Genomic DNA, 22760 nt, shown 5'->3' with positions numbered 1-22760 from the left:
AGGCTGTTATAGCAGCAAAGGGGGGGACCAACTCCATATTAATGCCTTCCCTGAAGAGTGGAGGCTGTTATAGCAGCAAAGGGGGGACCAACTCCATATTAATGCCTTCCCTGAAGAGTGGAGGCTGTTATAGCAGCAAAGGGGGGACCAACTCCATATTAATGCCTTCCCAGAAGAGTGGAGGCTGTTATAGCAGCAAAGGGGGGACCAACTCCATTATAATGCCTTCCCAGAAGAGTGGAGGCTGTTATAGCAGCAAAGGGGGGACCAACTCCATATTAATGCCTTCCCAGAAGAGTGGAGGCTGTTATAGCAGCAAAGGGGGGAACAACTCCATATTAATGCCTTCCCAGAAGAGTGGAGGCTGTTATAGCAGCAAAGGAGGGACCAACTCCATATTAATGATTTTGGAGTGAGATGTTCGACGAGCAGGTGTCCACATACGGTTGGTCATGTAGTGTATCTAGGTGGGGACAACCACATCTCTCACCCTGGTGAAATAAATGTTAAAGTCATCATTCCTTCCCATCCAGGTGTCCCTGTCGTCAGAGCAGCCCCCCGCCTCCTCTCAGACCCAGCAGGTCTTCCAGCCTGTCAACGGCCCCAAACCCCCACACAGCTCTGGCATCAATGTCAACGCAGCACCATTCCAGTGCATGCAGACAGTAAGGTCACACACTTTCCAATACTTCTAGGGTAACTTGGAGACACTCACACACAATGGCTCACATGTCACCTTTTCTGAGACCAGGATGATACTTTTTTGTTCGTCTTTTTTTGGGGGGGGGGGGGTTTACACCCAAAACCATTCTGTGATGATATTAGGAAAAGAAGCTAGGTCTGACACCCTATGTTAACATTACTGAACTAAGAAGAGAAGAGCTGATTGGTTTGATTTGAGCCGTGCATACGCAGTACACCACTGAGGCTAAGCTTCCTGCCATCCAGGACCTACAGTTAAAGTCGGAAGTTTACATACACTTAGGTTGGAGTCATTAAAACTCGTTTTTCAACCACTCCACACATTTCTTGTTTACAAACTATAGTTTTGGCAAGTTGGTTAGGACATCTACTTTGTGCATGACACAAGTCATTTTTCCAACAATTGTTTACAGACAGATTGTTTCACACAATTTCACTGTATCACAATTCCAGTGGGTCAGCATGGATAATTCCAGAAAATGATGTCATGGCTTTAGACGCTTCTGATAGGCTAATTGACATCATTTGAGGTGTACCTGTGGATGTATTTCAAGGCCTACCTTCAAACTCAGTGCCTCTTTGATTGACATCATGGGAAAATCTAAAGAAATCAGCCAAGACCTCAGAAAAGAAATTGTAGACCTCCGCAAGTCTGGTTCATCCTTGGGAGCAATTTCCAAACGCCTGAATGTACCTCGTTCATCTGTACAAACAATAGTACGCAAGTATAAACACCATGGGACCACGCAGCCGTCATACCGCTCAGGAAGGAGACGCGTTCTGTCTCCTATAGATGAACGTACTTTGGTGCGAAAAGTGCGAATCAATCCCAGAACAACAGCAAAGGACCTTGTGAAGATGCTGGAGGAAACGGGTACAAAAGTATATATCCACAGTAAAAGGAGTCCTATACTGACATAACCTGAAAGGCCGCTCAGCAAGGAAGAAGCCACTGCTCCAAAACCGCCATAAAAAAGCCAGACTACGGTTTGCAACTGCACATGGGGACAAAGATCATACTTTTTGGAGAAATGTCCTCTGGTCTGATGAAACAAAAATAGAACTGTTTGGCCATAATGACCATCGTTATGTTAGAAGGAAAAAGGGCGAGGTTTGCAAGCCGAAGAACACCATCCCAACTGTGAAGCACGGGGGTGGCAGCATCATGTTGTGGGGGTGCTTTGCTGCAGGAGGGACCGGTGCACTTCACAAAATAGATTGGATCATGAGGTAGGAAAATTATGTGGATATATTGAAGCAACATCTCAAGACATCAGTCAGGAAGTTAAAGCTTGGTCACATATGGACAATGACCCCAAGCATACTTCCAAAGTTGTGGCAAAATAGCTTAAGGACAACAAAGTCAAGGTATTGGAGTGGCCATCACAAAGCCCTGACCCTAATCCTATAGAAAATTTGTGGGCAGAACTGAAAAAGCGTGTGTGAGCAAGGAGGCCTACAAACCTGACTCAGTTACATCAGCTCTGTCAGGAGGAATGAGCCAAAATTCACACTTGTGGAAGGCTACCGGAAAAATTTGACCCAAGTTAAACAATTTAAAGGTGATGCTACCAAATACTAATTGAGTGTATGTAAACTACTGACCCACTGGGAATGTGATGAAAGAAATAAAAGCTGAAATAAATCAATCTTTCTACTATTATTCTGACATTTCACATTCTTAAAATAAAGTGGTGATCCTAACTGACCTAAGACAGGGACTTTTTACTAGGATTAAATGTCAGAAATTGTGAAACTGAGTTTAAATGTATTTGGCTAAGGTGTATGTAAACTTCTGACTTCAACTGTATATAATAGGCGGTGTCAGAGACTCCAGTCACCCAAGTCAAAGACTGTTCTCTCTGCTACTACCCAGCAAGCGGTACCGGAGCACCAAGTCTAGGACCAAAAGGCTCCTTAACAGCTTCTACCCTCAAGCCGTAAGACTGCTGAACAATTAATCAAAAGGCCACCCGGACAATTTACATTGACCCCCTCCCACCCCATTTGTATTGTACACTGCTGCTACTTGCTGTTATCTATGCAAAGTCAGTTCACCCCTACCTACATGTACAAATTACCTCAACTAGCCTGTACCCCCGAACACTGACTCAGTACCGGTATCCACTGTATATAGCCTCGTTATTGTTATTTTGTTATTTATTTTTTTATTTTTTTTACTTTAGTTTTTTTGGTAAATATTTTCTTAACTCTTCTTGAACTGCACTGTTGGTTAAGGGCTTGTAAAGTCAGCCTTTCACGGTTTACTTGTATTCGGCGCATGTGACAAAGTTTGATTTGACTAGCTACACTTGGACAAGGTTGAGTAGTAACAGATTACATTCCTTAGTTTAAGTGGCAGGGATACTATTGGCCCGAAACACATGTCCAGATTGTAGCTTTAACTCTTGACTGAGTCTATGATCTTTTCTCCGATTCTCTTCAGGAAGTAGGAAGTTGAACCACAGTACTCACCAGGCTGCCTTATTCCCCTCAGGTATTCAACCTCAACGCCCTTGTCCCGCCAGCCAATGAGACGGAAGCCTTGACCCAGGCCAGCCAATACCAGAACAGCTACAGCCAACAGGGTTTCAGCAGCCAATCACAGCAGCTCCCTGTGGAGCAGACGGAGATGCAGACGGAGCAGCTGCAGTCTGGTGAGTTAGCAGGGTTGGAGCAGTTTTTGGCCCTTTTCCCACTACAGAGCAAAACCAAGTGGACTATACCTCACTGGTCTGGTTATACATACACCATTGTGCTACTGTAACCATCCTGGAAGGACAATGTGAACAGGTTGAACAGCACGAACAATGATATTTCATGACTGGTCTTAAAATTGCCATTTTCTTCCCTGTAGTGGTTGGTGACTTCCACTCCCAGGACTTATCCCTGCCCAGCCAGGACTTATCCCTGCCCAGCCAGGACTTATCCCTGCCCAGCCAGGACTTGTCCCTGCCCAGCCAGGACCTATCCCTGCCCAGCCAGGACCTATCCCTGCCCAGCCAGGACTTGTCCCTGCCCAGCCAGGACTTGTCCCAGGGGCAGCAGCTCAGCCAGCAGGCTCCAGGGTTTGGCCCTGGGGCCAGTCGCCAGGCCCAGTCCTTCTACAACAGCAGAGGCATGACCCGCGGAGGACCACGTAATGCCCGTGGCCTGGCCAACGGATACAGAGGTCCAGTATCTGTCCTCTACTGTCACTGTTAACTACTGCAGGGCCACACAGCATCTTCAATATACTACAGCTTTCTGTTCGCTTATAGGGCTTGAATAGAGTTGATGGTATTGTGTTTGAGAAGTGAGAGACTTTTTAAAAAAAAAATTTTTTTTTTATTAATTTAAATGGCAATGCATCTAACTTGAGTGTAACGATCCATTCCAGGTTATGACAGTTACCGGCCTCCCTTCACCAACACTCCTAACTCTGGATACCAACAGGCCCAGTTCAACACACCTCGGGACTACTCCAACGGTGGCAACTACCAACGGGGGGTAAATAACTTTTGACCTTATCACTCACACGGGTTTGGCGGAAGGCTTGGGATGGATGTTGAGCTAACATGCTCAGGACCAGTTTCCCAGACACAGATTAAGCTCTGGACTAAAAAGCACTTTCAATTGGGGGAGCATTATTTGTTTTGTTGTAGTCCAAGACTAGACTTAATCTGTGTCTGGGAAGTTAGCCCTCAAAGTTGTCCTTCCCTTTGCCATAAGGGATCTTGGATGGTCGTATGTTCTGTTTGGCATCTATAAGAGCAGGGGGTGGCAGGTTGCCTAGCGTTTACGAGCGGTGGGCCGGTTTATGAGCGGTGGGTCGGTATCCCAGAGCGGACTGGTTTTGTGTTCCTTCTCCTTGCCATATTACTGAATAGTCTCATTGTATTTGTTAGGAATCTATATAGGAGTACTCTCTAAGAACTGTCAATAATGTTTTGTCCCTCTTCCCCCCCCGCCCCGCCCCGCCGCATCAGGAAGGATATAATCAGAACTACAAACGTGGAGTGGGTCAAGGACCCAAAGGTGTGTCTCGAGGAGGCAATGCCCAGGCCATGAAGTCCTGATCGGGCCTGTTTGACTGACTCTGACTGCTGGTTCCAATTCACTCCTTGTCCTTGTCCCCAACATTTCAATGTTTTCAGATCTAAGGGACCACACACACACACACACACACACACACACACACACACACCGTACTGAATGTTGATCTGCTGTTTGTTCAGCGACCACCTGGACGTGACATTTTGGTGCGATTCTACGTGTAAAATCTGTTTGCAGTCGGCACTCTGTTCAGAGGTGTTAAGACCTCTGGAAAAAGCTACTGGTCTGTCTGAGCCTTAAAACGTCTGGAGACGTAAAACAGGTGTAGTGGTAGACTGAGGTCTCTCTTTTTTTGTCCTGAGTGGGACAAGGATGCAACAATCGCATGTGGAGTTTCCACCATGTTGCGTCTTACAGATCTGTAAAAAAAATGTAAGGGTCCAAGGTGGTGGTGTGTAGGGGGGGGGGTGAATTGGGACAGGTTTTGACTGAGCGACAACATGCCATGCCACACTTATTCAAGATATCCAGAATGCAGTTTGCCCCCACCTCACTTTTTATTTGACCATGTGGTGTTACTCATCAGTTTTTTTTCTTCTGGCTTTTGGATCAAATTCATGCCTGCTTTGACATTTAATTAAAATAAAATAAAAAAGATTTGTTTAAAAATGAGTCTGAATATACAAGCTGTAAATCAGGGTTGAAGCAAACCTGTTTTGAAACAAATATTCCTGTAAACTTGAAAGATTTCATTGTTATGAAATACTCTGTCACTCCTGTGCTGAGTCCCCAGGAGTACTTTTCTGTTCTCTTGCCCCCTCCCCTTTTTCTTTAATAATGTGATTTTGGGTTCTAAAAAAAGGCCTTTTTTAAATTGTTTTTAAAAGAATCTCTGTTTGTGAATTGATTGTTGCATCAAAGTTTCAATAAAGATGATGTTGCGTTGTCCTTGGTCTGTGATCGTTGCTCATCACTGTCAAACGTCCAGTATCTTCTATCGCTGAGGGATTCAGGAGCAGCAAGGATCCAACAAGATGGTCTCCTTGTTGAATTGTCTTCTCCATAGAAAACTGATTGCAGCAGATGGATGACTTGAGAGTTAAACAGCAGATGTCTTTATGGAGGATGTGGATTACTAGAACATTGTAGTTTTGTCTCCAATACACACGATTTTACTATCAGTACAAATTCTGTCGTGTGTGTGTATATATATATATTTCACATTGATGTTGGGTGACTTGTGTGTGTGTGTATATATATATATACTCACACACATTCATATAGTCTATAATCATATCTACTGCAAAGATAGCCTGCAGAGTTCTGTCCTACTATCCAGGTCTGTTCCCAAACAATTTGAACTTCTACTTTTAAAAATCCACCTCTCTAAAAACAAGTCTCTCACCGTTGCCGCCTGCTATAGACCACCCTCTGTCCCCAGCTGTGCTCTGGACACCATATGTGAACTGATTGCCCACCATCTATCTTCAGAGCTCGTGCTGCTAGGCGACCTAAACTGGAACATGCTTAACACCCCAGCCATCCTACAATCTAAGCTTGATGCCCTCAATCTCACACAAATGATCAATGAACCTACCAGGTACCACCCCAAAGCTGTAAACATGGGCACCCTCATAGATCTCATCCTAACCAACTTGCCCTCCAAATACACCTCTGCTGTTTTCAACCAAGATCTCAGTGATCACTGCCTCATTGCCTGCGTCCGTAATGGGTCTGCGGTCAAACGCCCTCCACTCATCACTGTCAAACTCTCCCTGAAACACTTCAGCGAGCAGGCCTTTCTAATCGATGTGGCCGGGGTATCCTGGAAGGATATTGATCTCATCCCGTCAGTAGAGGATGCCTGGTTATTTTTTTTAAATGCCTTCCTCACCATCTTAAATAAGCATGCCCCATTCAAGAAATTTAGAACCAGGAACAGATATAGCCCTGTGTTCACTCCAGACCTGACTGCCCTTAACCAGCACAAAAACATCCTGTGGCGTTCTGCATAAGAATCGAACAGCCCCCGTGATATGCAACTTTTCAGGGAAGCTAGAAACCAATATACACAGGCAGTTAGAAAAGCCAAGGCTAGCTTTTTCAAGCAGAAATTTGCTTCCTGCAACACAAACTCAAAAAAGTTCTGGGACACTGTAAAGTCCATGGAGAATAAGAACATCTCCTCCCAGCTGCCCACTGCACTGAAGATAGGAAACACTGTCACCACCGACAAATCCACTATAATTGAGAACTTCAATAAGCATTTTTCTACGGCTGGCCATGCTTTCCACCTGGCTACCTCGGTCAACAGCACTGCACCCCCCACAGCTACTCGCCCAAACCTTCCCCATTTCTCCTTCTCCCAAATCCAGTCAGCTGATGTTCTGAAAGAGCGGCAAAATCTGGATCCCTACAAATCAGCCGGGCTAGATAATCTGGACCCTTTCTTTCTAAAATTATCTGCTGAAATTGTTGCCACCCCTATTACTAGCCTGTTCAACCTCTCTTTCGTGTCGTCTGAGATTCCCAAAGATTGGAAAGCAGCTGCGGTCATCCCCCTCTTCAAAGGGGGAGACACTCTAGACCCAAACTGCTACAGACCTATATCTATCCTACCCTGCCTTTCTAAGGTCTACGAAAGCCAAGTTAACAAACAGATTACCGACCATTTCGAATCCCACCATACCCTCTCCGCTATGCAATCTGGTTTCAGAGCTGGTCATGGGTGCACCTCAGCCACGCTCAAGGTCCTAAATGATATCTTAACCGCCATCGATAAGAAACAATACTGTGCAGCCGTATTCATTGACCAGGCCAAGGCTTTTCGACTGTCAATCACCACATCCTCATCGGCACACTCAACAGCCTTGGTTTCTCAAATGATTGCCTCACCTGGTTCACCAACTACTTCTCCGATAGAGTTCAGTGTGTCAAATCGGAGGATCTGTTGTCCGGGCCTCTGGCAGTCTCTATGGGGGTGCCACAGGGTTCAATTCTTAGACCGACTCTCTTCTCTGTATACATCAATGATGTCGCTCTTGCTGCTGGTGAGTCTCTGATCCACCTCTACGCAGACGACACCATTCTGTATACTTCTGGCCCTTCTTTGGACACTGTGTTAACTACCCTCCAGGCGAGCTTCAATGCCATACAACTCTCCTTCCGTGGCCTCCAATTGCTCTTAAATACAAGTAAAACTAAATGCATGCTCTTCAACCGATCGCTGCCTGCACCTGCCCGCCTGTCCAACATCACTACTCTGGACGGTTCTGACTTAGAATATGAGGACAACTACAAATACCTAGGTGTCTGGTTAGACTGTAAACTCTCCTTCCAGACTCACATCAAACATCTCCAATCCAAAGTTAAATCTAGAATTTTCTTCCTATTCCGCAACAAAGCCTCCTTCACTCATGCTGCCAAACATACCCTTGTAAAACTGACCATCCTACCAATCCTCGACTTCGGTGATGTCATTTATAAAATAGCCTCTGATACCCTACTCAATAAATTGGATGCAGTCTATCACAGTGCCATCCGTTTTGTCACCAAAGCCCCATATACTACCCACCACTGCGACCTGTACACTCTCGTTGGCTGGCCCTCGCTTCACACTCGTCGCCAAACACACTGCCTCCAGGTCATCTACAAGACCCTGCTAGGTAAAGTCCCCCTTATCTCAGCTTGCTGGTCACCATAGCAGCACCCACCTGTAGCATGCGCTCCAGCAGGTATATCTCTCTGGTCACCCCCAAAACCAACTCTTCCTTTGGCTGCCTCTCCTTCCAGTTCTCTGCTGCCAATGACTGGAACGAACTACAAAACACTTATCTCCCCCACTAGCTTTAAGCACCAGCTGTCAGAGCAGCTCATAGATTACTGCACCTGTACATAGCCCATCTATAATTTAGCCCAAACAACTACCTCTTTCCCTACTGTATTTATTTATTTATTTTTCTCCTTTGCCCCCCATTATTTCTATCTGTACTTTGCACATTCTTCCACTGCAAATCTACCATTCCACTTGCTATTTTTGTGAATCTGACAGTTTCCAGCCTTGCTGAAGCACCCCCAGATCATCACCGATCCTCCACCAAATGTCACAGTGGGTGTGAGACCTGGAGAGGCCTACAAGCCACAGAGACCTGGAGAGGCCTACAAGCCACAGAGACCTGGAGAGGCCTACAAGCCACAGAGACCTGGAGAGGCCTACAAGCCACAGAGACCTGGAGAGGCCTACAAGCCACAGTGTCTCACACCCACTGTGAAATTTGGTGGAGGATCAGTGATGATCCAGGGGTGCTTCAGCAAGGCTGGAATCAGACAGATTTGTCTTTGTGAAGGACGCATGAATCAAGCCACGTACAAGGTTGTCCTGGAAGAAAACTTGCTTCCTTCTGCTCTGACAATGTTCCCCAACTCTGAGCAGGACAATGCTCCATGCCACAGAGCCAGGTCAATCAAGGTGTGGATGGAGGACCACCAGATCAAGACTCTGTCATGGCCAGCCCAATCTCCAGACCTGAACCCCATTGAAAACCTCTGGCATGTGATCAGCTAGCTCAGAGGAGATGTCGTCCTCCACCACATGCTGTCCAAAGTGTTTACGGACATATTCAATCTCTCCCTATCTGTCGCCACATGCTTCAAGATGTCCACCATTGTTCCTGAACCCAAGAAAGCAAAGGTAACTGAACGAAATGACTATCGCCCCGTAGCACTCACTTCTGGCATCATGAAGTGATCAGCCCTCTCCTGTACTTCCTGGTCAACCATGACTGTGTGGCCAAGCATGCCTCCAACTCAATCATCAAGGTTGCAGACAACCGTAGTAGGCCTGACTATCAACAATTAATGAGAGGGCCCTGGGATTGTGGTGCCAGGAAAATAACCGCTCACCCAATGTCGACAAAACAAAGAAGCTGATCGTGGACTTCAGGAAACACCCCCCTATCCACATCGACGGGACCGCAGTGGAGAAGGTGGAAAGCTTCAAGTTCCTTGGTGTACACATCACTGACCAGCTGAAATGGTCCAGCCACACATAGTGTAGTGAAGAATGCACAACAGCGCCTCTTCAACCTAAGGAGGCTGAAGAAATGTGGCTTGCCATCTAAAACCCTTAAACTTTTACAGATGCACAATTGAGAGCATCCTGTCGGTCTGTATCACCGTCTGATAACCGCAGTTGGAGCCAGACCTTCTGTCCTCTGGTGTTATAAAACATAAAATGTAAAAGCTCGGCTTCAGCAGTAAATAATACCCAACAAGACACTTTTCCCAGATCTGTTTATACTGTATAGCCAACTGATGGTCATTGTCATGGCAAGATGGCACAAACAGATCTGGGCTAGAGAGCGATGTCTTTCAGTAGGAAACCACACGCGTCAGCTCCAGAAGAGGACCGTCCCTCTGAACATTAAGCGGGACCTTGGAGCTGCTTGTTGCTGCCACCAACACCTGTTTACTCTTACGAGACACACAAGATCCCGAGGAACACCTTGAAGAGGACTGGCCACCCCTCATAGCCTGGTTCCTCTCTAGGTTTCTTCCTAGGTTCTAGCCTTTCTAGGGAGTTTTTCCCTAGCCACCGTGCTTCTACACCTGCATTGCTTGCTGTTTGGGGTTTTTAGGCTGGGTTTCTGTACAGCACTTTGAGATATCAGCTGATGTACGGTGGGCTATATAAATACATTTGATTTGATATATGTATCCTGCAGGTGAGACGTCATTGTTCTTTCTCCTCCTAAGTATGACAGATGTAACTTGTCACTCATTATGTTCAACTCTCCAGAGTTTTTTCCCCACCATAGTTCTGTTTCACTCACCCAGGAGTTTAAGGCCATCACTCCCAGCGGCCTGGGTTTGAACCGTTGACTGTAGGGGGTGGTATCGTGGTCCTTCTGCTCAGGACATCCAACTCACTAAAGCAGCTGTACCACTGACTTTGGTCAGTCTGTTCTATCTGTACAGATGTTTTCAGTGAACATATATACATGTAACTCTTGCTGGGTTGGAGCCAGTTCAAGGTTGTTTATGTAATGCTGTTTGTGTTCCTGTCAAGATGTACATTCTCAAAAACAATCTTAATTCCATCAGCTGCAAACTCCCTGATGACATCTTTGGTAACCTAAAACAGGGCAGGTTAAATCCATATATTCAACGCTGAGTCCATGGGGTTAACCTTTTACTGCAGTGGGCTCACACAGTGTTTATTGGTTGTCATAAATAAATATACTAAGACTATACACCTCATACACATGGTTGTGGGCTTAAAAAAGAACACCTGTATCATGTCAGAGTTGAAATGTATTCAATTTTGAGTTTGCAACCCAATATTACACTTTGGGTGCGTTCGTAAATTCACTCTGGGTATCTACTCCGATTTCAGAGCACTCTAGTCTGCCAGAGCGCAGAATAGCTGATGCATTTACCAAAGCTCAACACCCGGTGTGGCCGGTTTCAGTGAACGTCGGCAAAAAAAAACGCGTAATTAAAGATTGTTGCCAGCAGCACAGTTAGTCACCAACGCTCTGGATAACATGAAAAAAGCCTTACCAGCTCTGCTAGGGCGAGTAAAATGGTCAGAGTGAGGTGTTCTCTCTTTTGTGTCTGGAAATAGCTAGCAAACACGCCAACGTTTGCCAGTTAACGATCGGATAAAGTCTACTCCTCCGCCAGAGCGTCCAGTGTGCGCTCTGAATTTATGAACGCCCTGAGCGCACTCTGGCACTCCGGATTGAATTTACGAAAACCTCCATTACATAAAACTGAAATATAACAACCGTTTGACAAACATCCGATTTTCAACTGAGAGTAAGAATCACAATTATAACATTTGATAGTTAGGAGACAGACAACCAATATCTCCTCCTTTACCATAATAATGTTGCTCTTCTGTATCTACTAAATGATGGATGACTGTGAAGCCATGCAGAGACCAGACAAGAGACCGGTTGTTGTGACAGATGAGTGTTTTTATACACAGTAAGGTGAACAGTATTATTTGCTGTCCGATTATCATGTACTGTAGACGTTCAATCAATGCATCATGGACTCAGAGTAACAATCTGTCCAAGCGTCGTACTCGCCCAGTGTCCTTTGCGGATCGCAGTCATTCTGTGTTAAAATAGATATTCGTTTCACGACGGTTGAGAAGCCGACGGAGCCATTGAGATGGGAACTCCGGAGTAGATGAGAGGATTTGAGATGAGAGCAGTTGGCGTACCAATCTGTTGGCGTGAAATGTCCGTCAGCCTCGGCTTCTCGAACTGGCTGGCTAGCTATTTATTTTCACTTCTCAAAAATAACTTTATCTTCAGCCAGGTCAAAAACAAATATATTGTAGACTTGGTTACTTAGCACTGTTAGCAGCTGTAGTTAGAATACATCAGCTTCATCCAATGCAACTTTTACTGGGAAATCAATGTACTCAAGGATCTTTGAACCTGTGCGATCGCTTTTTGTTTTCAGTGCTCATTTCCCTGTTGCACCACTACGTTGCAACCGTGAAACAAGTCACCCATGCCACCGGAAGCTAAATAATAGTTCCCCAACTATATTCACAAACGCACATCACCAAAGAACAAAATAAGACAAGTTTCAAAACATTTAAGTGGAATGATTTAATCATCTCAGCAAAGTAAAAATAACATTATAAATCAGGGCTTTTCATCCCACATGCACAGTTCCCTTGAGTTCTTAACTTTATTTATTTTACTCTGAATATTCCAAGACCCTTACACTTGCCCTTAAATTTATCTGTTACAAAAAAAATATATATTTTTTTCCTTCTCCAGAATGTATTTTCCCTCTGGTACCCATGCTCTTTGTCATGTTACAGGTCATCAAATACTTTTTCCTGGAGGACTTGTCCTGCTTTCCAGTTTGGTAAATGTGAGATGAACACTTGTCCATAAGAGAGAAGGATGTGGAATGAAAATAGACAATGTATAAAACATACAAAAATAGAAAGAAAGAAAGGCAAGCGTGTAGAGGCGTGATGTGTCTGTGGGGATAGTCCTGCGTTCGTTCTGGAGGCACTTTGGCACAGATTAATACCCCAGTTAAATACTCTCTTAACCCGTATGGGTAGAGCGCAGGGACATGGGAAGTGTATTACCTGGCTCGGGGTGGAGTCACACTACTGAGCCAAGCTCTACCTACTGCACTGGCCTGGTTATACATCTAATGTAAAAAAATAACATATTTGAGCCAGCACGGTGCGAGAGTGTGAAAGGAGTATAGTACCTCACAACAGGGCAGGATTGGTTTGTTTGACACCGGGTAAACACTGTAGTCAGCCAGACAGACACACCCACTACTGTACTGTAGTACAGGCAACCCTGAGGTGGGGGGGGATGCCAACATGTGGCAAAAACATTTCAACAGAATGAGAAATGATAAAACATCAAGTCAGAAAAGCAGTGAACTTTAACACAATCTGGTGGGAATCTTTCATTTATGGAGAAAAATAAAGGGAGGAAGGAAGATCTCTGACTGAGGTCTTGATAAAGGCAGGTCCAATCACAAAAGAAGAGCAATCCTTGTCTGTCCACTCTCTAGTCATTTCTCTACCTCCCCCTCTTCCTCAATGAAAGGAGAGCCACCCTTGTCCTCTCTCCCCTTCCTCCTATTCCTATCCTCTCAAAGGTAGAGCTCCTTGGCTAGGATATGATGCAGTTTCTCCCGGAGGACTCTGAAGCGAGGTCGCACCAGGGGGTCCAGGGTCCAGCACTGCTTCATGACTTCATACACCACCTCGGGACAGCCGTCCGGGGCGTCCATCTTGTAGCCCTTCTCTACGCGTGGTACCACCTCCTTCAGAGGCTGAGGGAGAAGGTTGGGATGAGGAAATTGGAAAATAATTTTTTAAGAGGGGAGTGGACACAGGAGTCATTTGTAGAGGATCAGAGTGGACACGGGAGTCATTCATAGGAGGATCAGAGTGGACACGGAAGTCATTTATAGAGGATCAGAGTGGACACGGGAGTCATTCATAGAGGATCAGAGTGGACACGGGAGTCATTCATAGAGGATCAGAGTGGACACGGGAGTCATTTATCGAAATAGAATGACTTTTTATCTGTCTAGTAATTCTATTAGTATGTTATCATTATCACTAAAGAACATAGCCTGTCAGAATGTTGACAACATAGAAAGGAATATTATTATACTGGCCTATAACAGCAGTGTCCACATTTCAGATTTACTACGTCAACTATTAACCGCTTAAATTCATATATACTCTATAGCTGTCACACACCTGCCCAAATCAGTGCTTATTCATAATCTGGCCAGGCAAAGAGATACTTACAATTCTGGGGTAAGGCACTCGGCCAAAGGAGTAGATCTCCCACAGCAAGATCCCATAGCTCCACACATCTGACTTGGTGGAGAATTTCTGTTGATCAAGACAGCATTTCAGCTCATGTGTAACACATACAGTAAGTACATCATTAAAATGGTGCCAATCAGCAGTACAATACTATTGATATATTCTAAAATCTCAAGTCGACCTCTAACCCCTACTCCCTGTAGATCTCAGTGGATTAGATAAGTGTAAGCAATATGGTGGTAGCTCCATTTTGCCCTCTGATAGGCTAGATGGAATTGCTAGCATATTGCTTTACATCTATCCAATCCCCTCCGATCAAAACATGTTTCCAAGAGCAGGGGTTGGCAAACCTTTTGGCTCAAAGGCCACATACTATATGCGTGACGAAACATGTGTAGCCTTTATTCATCTTCACATTGACACGCACCAACTAGTCTACTGTAGGTGTACATATGCCTGCAGAACAAATTCTACCCTTGTACCATACCTACACTTTTTTTTTTGTGAACACATTTTTCACAAAATTGATATAATTTATAACATCACAGACACAGTCAAACACATATACAGATCCTGCATCTCTACCCTTGTAAAGTACAAACAAAGTCACAATATGCAAATGTAAAAAATAGATATATATTATATGACTGGAGACATGCAAAATGTTTAAAAAAAGAATCTAAAATTAGAGTGAAACATGTTTAGAGCGGTTCATTTGGATTGGTCGGTTTCTGAAAGCATATTACGGAACAATTCTCATCTCCATTGTGAGCCATATGTACAATTATCCAATCACCTCAGCGCGTTCAGTGCAGCCAGTGTCGAAACATGTATGTCCTGCTGTGGGCGCGTCCAGTGCAGCCAGTGTCGAAACATGTATGTCCTGATGTGGGCGCGTTCAGTGCAGCCAGTGTCGAAACATGTATGTCCTGATGTGGGCGCGTTCAGTGCAGCCAGTGTCGAAACATGTATGTCCTGATGTGGGCGCGTTCAGTGCAGCCAGTGTCGAAACATGTATGTCCTGCTGTGGGCGCGTCCAGTGCAGCCAGTGTCGAAACATGAGCGAAAGACCTGCTGGTCATTTGTCTGGAGAACATCGGAAGTTTGGCCTTGAATGCTTTCACGTTGGAATACAGTCCCAATGCACAAAAAAAACACAATTTCCCAGCAGTTTCACATTTACATAGTTCAGATGGCCCAATGTGTCCACCCCGAAAGCAAAGTTGCCCAGCCAGTCTGTCTTTCAACTCTGAAAAGTCGTTAGGCATGTTCTTTTATACGTTTGGTAAAGCCACGTCCCCTCTCAGTTCCCACACACGTCAAAATACTTTCCCCAGGCTTAGCCAGAGCACATTTTAATGGTAAAAGTTCTGGTGCTCTGCCTTTGTCACTGAGCAGCTGAAGGAACTGATGATGGTTAAGCCCCCTTGCCCGTATAAAGTGGACAAGTTTCACAGCTTTAACACACTTTTACACAGGGCTTCCTGACGAATAATACAGTGAATAAATATTCATTTCGAGTTAAGGCTTTCTTTTCCTTTGTCTTGTCATCTTTTTAGTAGGCCAATGTTTTGACCGGTTAGATTTGTTGATACGTTTGTCAGTTGGCGCCACGATAGATTCATTTTTTCCAAAGCAGTCAGAGCCCCTGTTTGTTCCCATCATTGATTCCATCGCAATAAGTTCCTCTGTTATTTTAAAGTTCTCATTTAATCCTGACAAAAATGTAAAGTTGAGCGCTGTCTGATGTCAGTAGTCTCATCCAGTGCTATTGAAAAAAAGATGGACGCCATCTGTTTTTTTCCTTCAACCTCGGAGATTAGCTTCCCCCCTATCACTTCCACACGCCTGGTGGTGGTTCTGCGTGATAAACTAAATGGTCTGAAACTGTTTTTTTTACTCTCAGTACAAAGTATACCAGCAGTCGCCCCCCATACACTCTTTCACAAACTCCCTTTCAGCAAAAGGTTTGCTTTGCGAATTTTATGTGCCACTATGTAGCTTGCCTTAGTTACAGAGTCTTGAGTAGAACACCGTTTTAGTAAACGTATTTTGTTGGGCCTTTAAAATTTGTGGCAAGTTGAGGCCTTCCTTGCCTTTTCCTGAGTGGACAGATAGCTAGCGTAGTTAGCATGCTTGCTTGAAAAATGACAATTCAAATTATATTCCTTAAAAACAGCAACACTTTCTTGGCATACATGTTCAATATTAGTAAAAAACTATTTTGCCGTTCATTCTTCTTTAAAACAACATTCAGAGTCCACTTCTCATTTTCGCAGCACTCATTTTTCACATCAAAAGTCGTCAAGGAATGAACTGGCTGTGATGATGGAGCGCGCTGACCAGGCTACAGCGCCATCTATTGGAAACACAGAGCGCACCGCCAGGCTACAGCGCCATCTATTGGAAACACAGAGCGCACCGCCAGGCTACAGCGCCATCTATTGGAAACACAGAGCGCACCACCAGGCTACAGCGCCATCTATTGGAAACACAGAGCGCGCCGCCAGGCTACAGCGCCATCTATTGGAAACACAGAGCACACCGCCAGGCTACAGCGCCATCTATTGGAAACACAGAGCGCACCGCCAGGCTACAGGGCCATCTATTGGAAACACAGAGCGCACCGCCAGGCTACAGCGCCATCTATTGGAAACACAGAGCGCACCGCCAGGCTACAGCGCCATCTATTGGAAACACAGAGCGCACCACCAGGCTACAGCACCATCTATTGGAAACACAGAGCACACCACCAGGCTACAGCGCCATCTATTGGCGGTTGTTTGTATATCATATATATCAAGGAGAGTGACGAGTGAAACTGACGTCAATGTGCTAGCTAAGGAGTATAGATTCTTCCCTATCTGAATACAACCGCAGGGTAAACTTTCCATACCAGGGCTCAAACACGGGGCCCTCCGCCGCGCTAACACGCGACCCGCCCTCCGCCGTGCCAACACGCGACCCGCCGTGCCAACACGCGACCCGCTCCGCCAACACCCGCCCCGCCAACCCGCGACCCGCCCCGCCAACCCGCGACCCGCCCCGCCAACCCGCGACCCGCCCCGCCAACCCGCGACCCGCCCCGCCAACCCGCGACCCGCCCCGCCAACCCGCGACCCGCCCCGCCAACCCGCCCCGCCAACCCGCGACCCGCCCCGCCAACCCGCGACCCGCCCCGCCAACACGCGACCCGCCCCGCCAACACGCGACCCGCCCCGCCAACACGCGACCCGACCCGCCAACACGCGACCCGCCAACACGCGACCCGCCCCGCCAACACGCGACCCGCCCCGCCAACACGCGACCCGCCCCGCCAACACGCGACCCGCCCTCCGCCTCGCTAACACGTGAACGCCCTCCGCCTCGCTAACACGTGAACGCCCTCCGCCTCGCTAACACGCGAACGCCCCCCTTAACAAAATACAAACCAGTTGAGCTATAGAAAACGATCTTATTCGAAAGCGACATTGACGACATTTCAAGCTAGCTCTAGCACATTCTAATCTCCGTTACACTAGCCTACCTTTTCCCTCAGAGCCTCTGGGGAGGTCCACTTGATGGGCAGTTTGGCCGTGTCCTGATTGGATGAGGCCTCTTTGGTCAGGCCAAAGTCGCTGACCTTCGCGATGTTTTCGTCAGACACCAGAACGTTACGTGCCGCCAGGTCTCTGTGGACAAAGTTATTGGCCTCCAGATACTCCATGGCCTCACACACGTCACTACGGAGGAGGAGGAGGAGGGACACAGGCAACATTTAGTTCAATTATTTAATGTACAGTTTATATTGGCAGTGGGGTCTCTGTTCAAGTTGTTGGCATCGAGATACTCAATCGCCTCACACGCACGTCACACGTCACGGGGAGGGGGGGGGGGGGGGAATCGACATGTAAAGAGTCTGACAATGCTACAATTCCAACTGGCTGCTATAAGCCACTGTCAACAGACTTCCGGTAATATTATTGAAGATGTACAGATCAATCATCATCATACTCACAGTGAGAACTTGAGTAGACAATCCCCGAAGATCACCGTCCGGCCTCTGGAGCGCAGGTAGTCCACTAGACTGCCCTGTAAAGAGAGGTCTTCAGTGCTATCTGGTTCTTTATTTATATAACTATGTATTTATGTACTACCTTTAACTTAACTGAATCATAAAGAGCCTCATACCTTGGCCATGTACTCGCTGACAATAAACAGGCTTCCAGTCTCCTCAACGATGACGCCTATCAACTGAACCAGGTTATTGTGTCTCAGCTGCCTGCAGAAGAGGACCGACACACATTAGCAAGAGTTCAACATTTTAGAAAAGCTGTTTAAATAGCTGCACAGTAAACCAACACATATTATTCAACCAAAACCTCACAGATCATACAAACACTGATCTAGGAATACAATAAGGATGTTTAACACTTGACCAGAGTTGTGGTCCTCTCCCAAAGCCCTGAAACTTACGTCATAACTGAGGCCTCTGCGATGAAGGCCTGAGCCGTGGCATCATGCTTGATGCACTTCACAGCTACTTTGGTCCCTCTGTAGTCTCCCACCTTCACATCTGAAGGGAGAGATAGACACAGACTCAGGATGGGTGTTTAAACCTTCTACATCCTGGAAATACCTTGGCTCAATAGTCAGGGGTGGCAGTGAGCGGCACTCTGTGTAAACGGTTTAAACACCCCATCCTGCGTCAGTCAGAATGAGAGAATCCATTTCACACCATTTCACACACACTCCAACAGAACAGGGTTTTGATGCAGTGGACTGAAGAGAGTACAGTGGACATCCCAGAACAGGGTTTTGATGCAGTGGACTGAAGAGAGTACAGTGGACATCCCAGAACAGGGTTTTGATGCAGTGGACTGTAGAGAGTACAGTGGACATCCCAGAACAGGGTTTTGATGCAGTGGACTGTAGAGAGTACAGTGGACATCCCAGAACAGGGTTTTGATGCAGTGGACTGTAGAGAGTACAGTGGACATCCCAGAATAGGGTTTTGATGCAGAGGACTGAAGAGAGTACAGTGGACATCCCAGAACAGGGTTTTGATGCAGTGGACTGAAGAGAGTACAGAGGACATCCCAGAACAGGGTTTTGATGCAGTGGACTGAAGAGAGTACAGTGGACATCCCAGAACAGGGTTTTGATGCAGTGGACTGAAGAGAGTACAGTGGACATCCCAGAACAGGGTTTTGATGCAGAGAGGAGTGATTGATAATAACATATCGTTCCCGCAGAGGGCCTAACGTCCCCATACAACCGCAGACATACGTCGACAGGCACGTACATACTCGCCTCCAAACTCTCCCTTGCCTATGGACTGCTGAATGTTAAGCTCCTTCCTGTTCAGAGCCCAGCCGCTCCTAGAGAACTCATCCTGGGCTGCTACAGTTCCCTCCTCCAGCTTCGGCTTGATCAGTTTGGTGCAGAGACCGTCTGCATCTTTGGTATAGTGCTGAGGACAGAGAGGGAGAGGACAGAGAGAGAGAGAGGACAGAGAGAGAGAGAGGACAGAGAGAGAGAGAGGACAGAGAGAGAGAGAGGACAGAGAGAGAGAGAGGACAGAGAGAGAGAGAGGACAGGGAGAGAGAGAGGACAGGGAGAGAGAGAGGACAGAGAGAGAGAGAGGACAGAGAGAGAGAGAGGACAGAGAGAGAGAGAGGACAGAGAGAGAGAGAGGACAGAGAGAGAGAGAGGACAGAGAGAGAGAGAGGACAGAGAGAGAGAGAGGACAGAGAGAGAGAGGACAGAGAGAGAGAGGACAGGGAGAGAGAGGACAGAGAGAGAGAGGACAGGGAGAGAGGACAAGGAGAGAGGACAGGGAGAGGAGAGAAGGCATAGGTCAATAACATGACCCAGGAAGGGTTAAAGGTTGTGAATACTGGTGATGGTTGATACGTTAGATTTGAACCCAGGGTTGAGGTCAATTCCATGTCAATTCAATAAGTAGAAATAGAGTTGATCCCAACCCTGATAGGAACCTTAGGATTTATTCAGCAGGACCTAGCAGTAACCTACAGAGGGCAGCATTGTTCAAAACAGCACAGCATTGGTTGGGGTTAAAAATATATATATACGCATGTCATCAACATGTGCTTTAGGTCCACAACTCAGTCCATGTACAGTGAAGAGAGGGGGGGGGGTTTAGGAGGAAGGAAGAGAGAGAGGGGGGGGGGGGGGTTTAGGAGGAAGGAAGAGAGAGAGGGGTGGGGGGGGGTTTAGGAGGAAGGAAGAGAGAGAGGGGTGGGGGGGGGTTTAGGAGGAAGGAAGAGAGAGAGGGGGGGGGGGTTTAGGAGGAAGGAAGAGAGAGAGGGGGGGGGGTTTAGGAGGAAGGAAGTGAGAGAGGGGGGGTTAAGAAGGAAGAGAGAGGGGGGGGTTAAGAAGAAAGAGAGAGAGAGGGGGTTAAGAAGAAAGAGAGAGAGAGGGGGTTAAGAAGAAAGAGAGAGAGAGGGGGTTAAGAAGAAAGAGAGAGAGAGGGGGTTAAGAAGAAAGAGAGAGAGAGGGGGTTAAGAAGAAAGAGAGAGAGAGAGAGAGGGGGGGTTAAGAAGAAAGAGAGAGAGAGAGAGGGGGGGGTTAAGAAGGAAGAGAGAGAGAGAGAGGGGGGGGTTAAGAAGGAAGAGAGAGAGAGAGAGGGGGGGGATAAAGAAGGGAGAGAGGGTGGTTTTGAAAGTGAAAGCCGGATCAGGTGTCTTCAGGTGAAATGATCTAGAACCTACCGTTAACAAACCGTCTGAGGCCAGAACACCTCGCTAACAGCGAAACCATGTCTGTACAGTCAACAACTGTGCTCAGTGCTCTCACACTCTGCTTGCAAAATAATAGACATCTTTTAATAGACCTAATCCTTTTTTTGACCAAGTGGAAAGCTCATTGGTACCAGTTCGCTTTAGGAGCCGGTCCCAACTCCTTCCCTACATTTTCCCCTTGGCCCTAGCCCTTTGATGTTTGCAGACCTGTAAGGTGGACGCAGTATGGTGGAATCTCCACAACTACACTGTTTAAACCTATCTAGACTATTCAGATCTACCACAGTCAAAATGATAAGGGGTCAGGTTTAGGGGGTAGGGAGCGATTGGGTGGCTTATATATAGGTCTTCCCCTGTACCTCCACCAGCTGCATGAGGTTCTCGAAGAACTCGTCCTCGTCGATGCTGAGTTGACCCTCCTTGTAGACGATACGGTAGTGTTCCACCTTGCCGTCACAGCTGACACACAGAGTGTAGTCACCGGGGTAGTTGGTGCTCTCTCTGACCAGGAACAGGCCCGTCTCTGGGGGGATCAGGAGACTCTCTGCCTGCTCCCTGGTGATCTTACCATGGAACCATCTGGAAATGGGGGACGGGGGGGAAATCAAAATTGTTGTCAACAGTTGTCACAAAGTGCTTTTCTTTTACAACAAGGAGTCACGCGCACACACACACACACACACACACTTCTCAGAACTGAAGCATGTGGGAGATTGAAAGAAACCAACAGGAAACCTTGCAGACAGACAGGCAGACAGACAGCGGTGATGGAAACAGACAGTGAACTACAGTTACAGGGCAGAGTTGAGGCAGGACTCAGCCCAGCCCAGCTGGGGGTTTACATTCACATAACAGGAGCTGCACTGCCACAACAAGCAGCCTATCTGCACTACACAAATGCCCACAGATGCCCACACAGATGCCCACACAGATGCCCACACAGATGCCCACACAGATGCCCACACAGATGCCCACACAGATGCCCACACAGATGCCCACACAGATGCCCACACAGATGCCCACACAGATGCCCACACAGATGCCCACACAGATGCCCACACAGATGCCCACACAGATGCCCACACAGATGCCCACACAGATGCCCACACAGATACACACACAGATACACACACAGATACACACACAGATACACACACAGATACACACACAGATACACAGAAACCGTTCAACCTGAGTATCAGTCACTGAGCGGTGAACTACGACTGAAAGTCGTAAATGTTTCATAGTTTGATTTCACTTTGTCATACATTCAATGTAAAGTGTTTGTTCTTTAATTGATGAGAGCTCTTACAACAACAAAACACATTCCTATGTATGTATTGCAATACATACAAAATGGCATAATAAAACTTAAAATCTACCCTTATTAACTGACTGTTGACCCTAAATGGTACTCCTGACAGCCATCTTTACTGTTACATCGCCACTGGCCAGTCCAGCAGCAACACCACTGGCCAGTCCTGCAGCAACACCACTGGCCAGTCCAGCAGCAACACCACTGGCCAGTCCAGCAGCAACACCACTGGCCAGTCCTGCAGCAACACCACTGGCCAGTCCTGCAGCAACACCACTGGCCAGTCCTGCAGCAACACCACTGGCCAGTCCTGCAGCAACACCACTGGCCAGTCCTGCAGCAACACCACTGGCCAGTCCTGCAGCAACACCACTGGCCAGTCCCGCAGCAACACCACTGGCCAGTCCTGCAGCAACACCACACCACTGGCCAGTCCTGCAGCAACACCACTGGCCAGTCCAGCAGCAACACCGCGCCACTGGCCAGTCCTGCAGCAACACCGCGCCACTGGCCAGTCCTGCAGCAACACCGCGCCACTGGCCAGTCCAGCAGCAACACCGCGTCATTGGCCAGTCCTGCAGCAACACCGCGTCATTGGCCAGTCCTGCAGCAACACCGCGTCATT

At 47.0% G+C, this 22760-nt stretch overlaps 2 protein-coding genes across 3 annotated transcripts in view; one reads left to right on the top strand and one right to left on the bottom strand.

Moving 5' to 3' along the window:
• Positions 1–5685, top strand: part of LOC129861914 (caprin-1-like) — a 58397-nt gene extending 52712 nt beyond the window's left edge. Inside the window, exons 13-17 of one of the 2 annotated variants that reach the window (XM_055933101.1) lie at positions 534–665; positions 3200–3359; positions 3560–3874; positions 4082–4191; positions 4671–5685. In XM_055933101.1, coding sequence (XP_055789076.1) covers positions 534–665; positions 3200–3359; positions 3560–3874; positions 4082–4191; positions 4671–4760 — 807 coding nt within the window. In that variant the 3' untranslated portion in view covers positions 4761–5685. The remainder of the gene's footprint in view (positions 1–533; positions 666–3199; positions 3360–3559; positions 3875–4081; positions 4192–4670) is intronic. The other variant, XM_055933102.1, reaches the window with a different exon arrangement.
• Positions 5686–12346: 6661 nt separating this feature from the next.
• The window catches only part of LOC129861913 (tyrosine-protein kinase CSK-like), a 33598-nt gene continuing 23184 nt past the window's right edge, over positions 12347–22760 (bottom strand). The window contains exons 5-12 of the mRNA XM_055933100.1: positions 21180–21399; positions 19370–19529; positions 18533–18632; positions 18248–18338; positions 18075–18148; positions 17604–17799; positions 14057–14143; positions 12347–13569 (exon numbers count right to left, since the gene is read on the bottom strand). Coding sequence (XP_055789075.1) covers positions 13387–13569; positions 14057–14143; positions 17604–17799; positions 18075–18148; positions 18248–18338; positions 18533–18632; positions 19370–19529; positions 21180–21399 — 1111 coding nt within the window. The 3' untranslated portion in view covers positions 12347–13386. The remainder of the gene's footprint in view (positions 13570–14056; positions 14144–17603; positions 17800–18074; positions 18149–18247; positions 18339–18532; positions 18633–19369; positions 19530–21179; positions 21400–22760) is intronic.

The sequence above is a fragment of the Salvelinus fontinalis genome, chromosome 9, assembly GCF_029448725.1.
Source record: "Salvelinus fontinalis isolate EN_2023a chromosome 9, ASM2944872v1, whole genome shotgun sequence".
In the NCBI taxonomy this organism is placed as follows: Eukaryota; Metazoa; Chordata; class Actinopteri; order Salmoniformes; family Salmonidae; genus Salvelinus; species Salvelinus fontinalis.
This window is presented reverse-complemented; position numbering and strand designations above follow the sequence as displayed.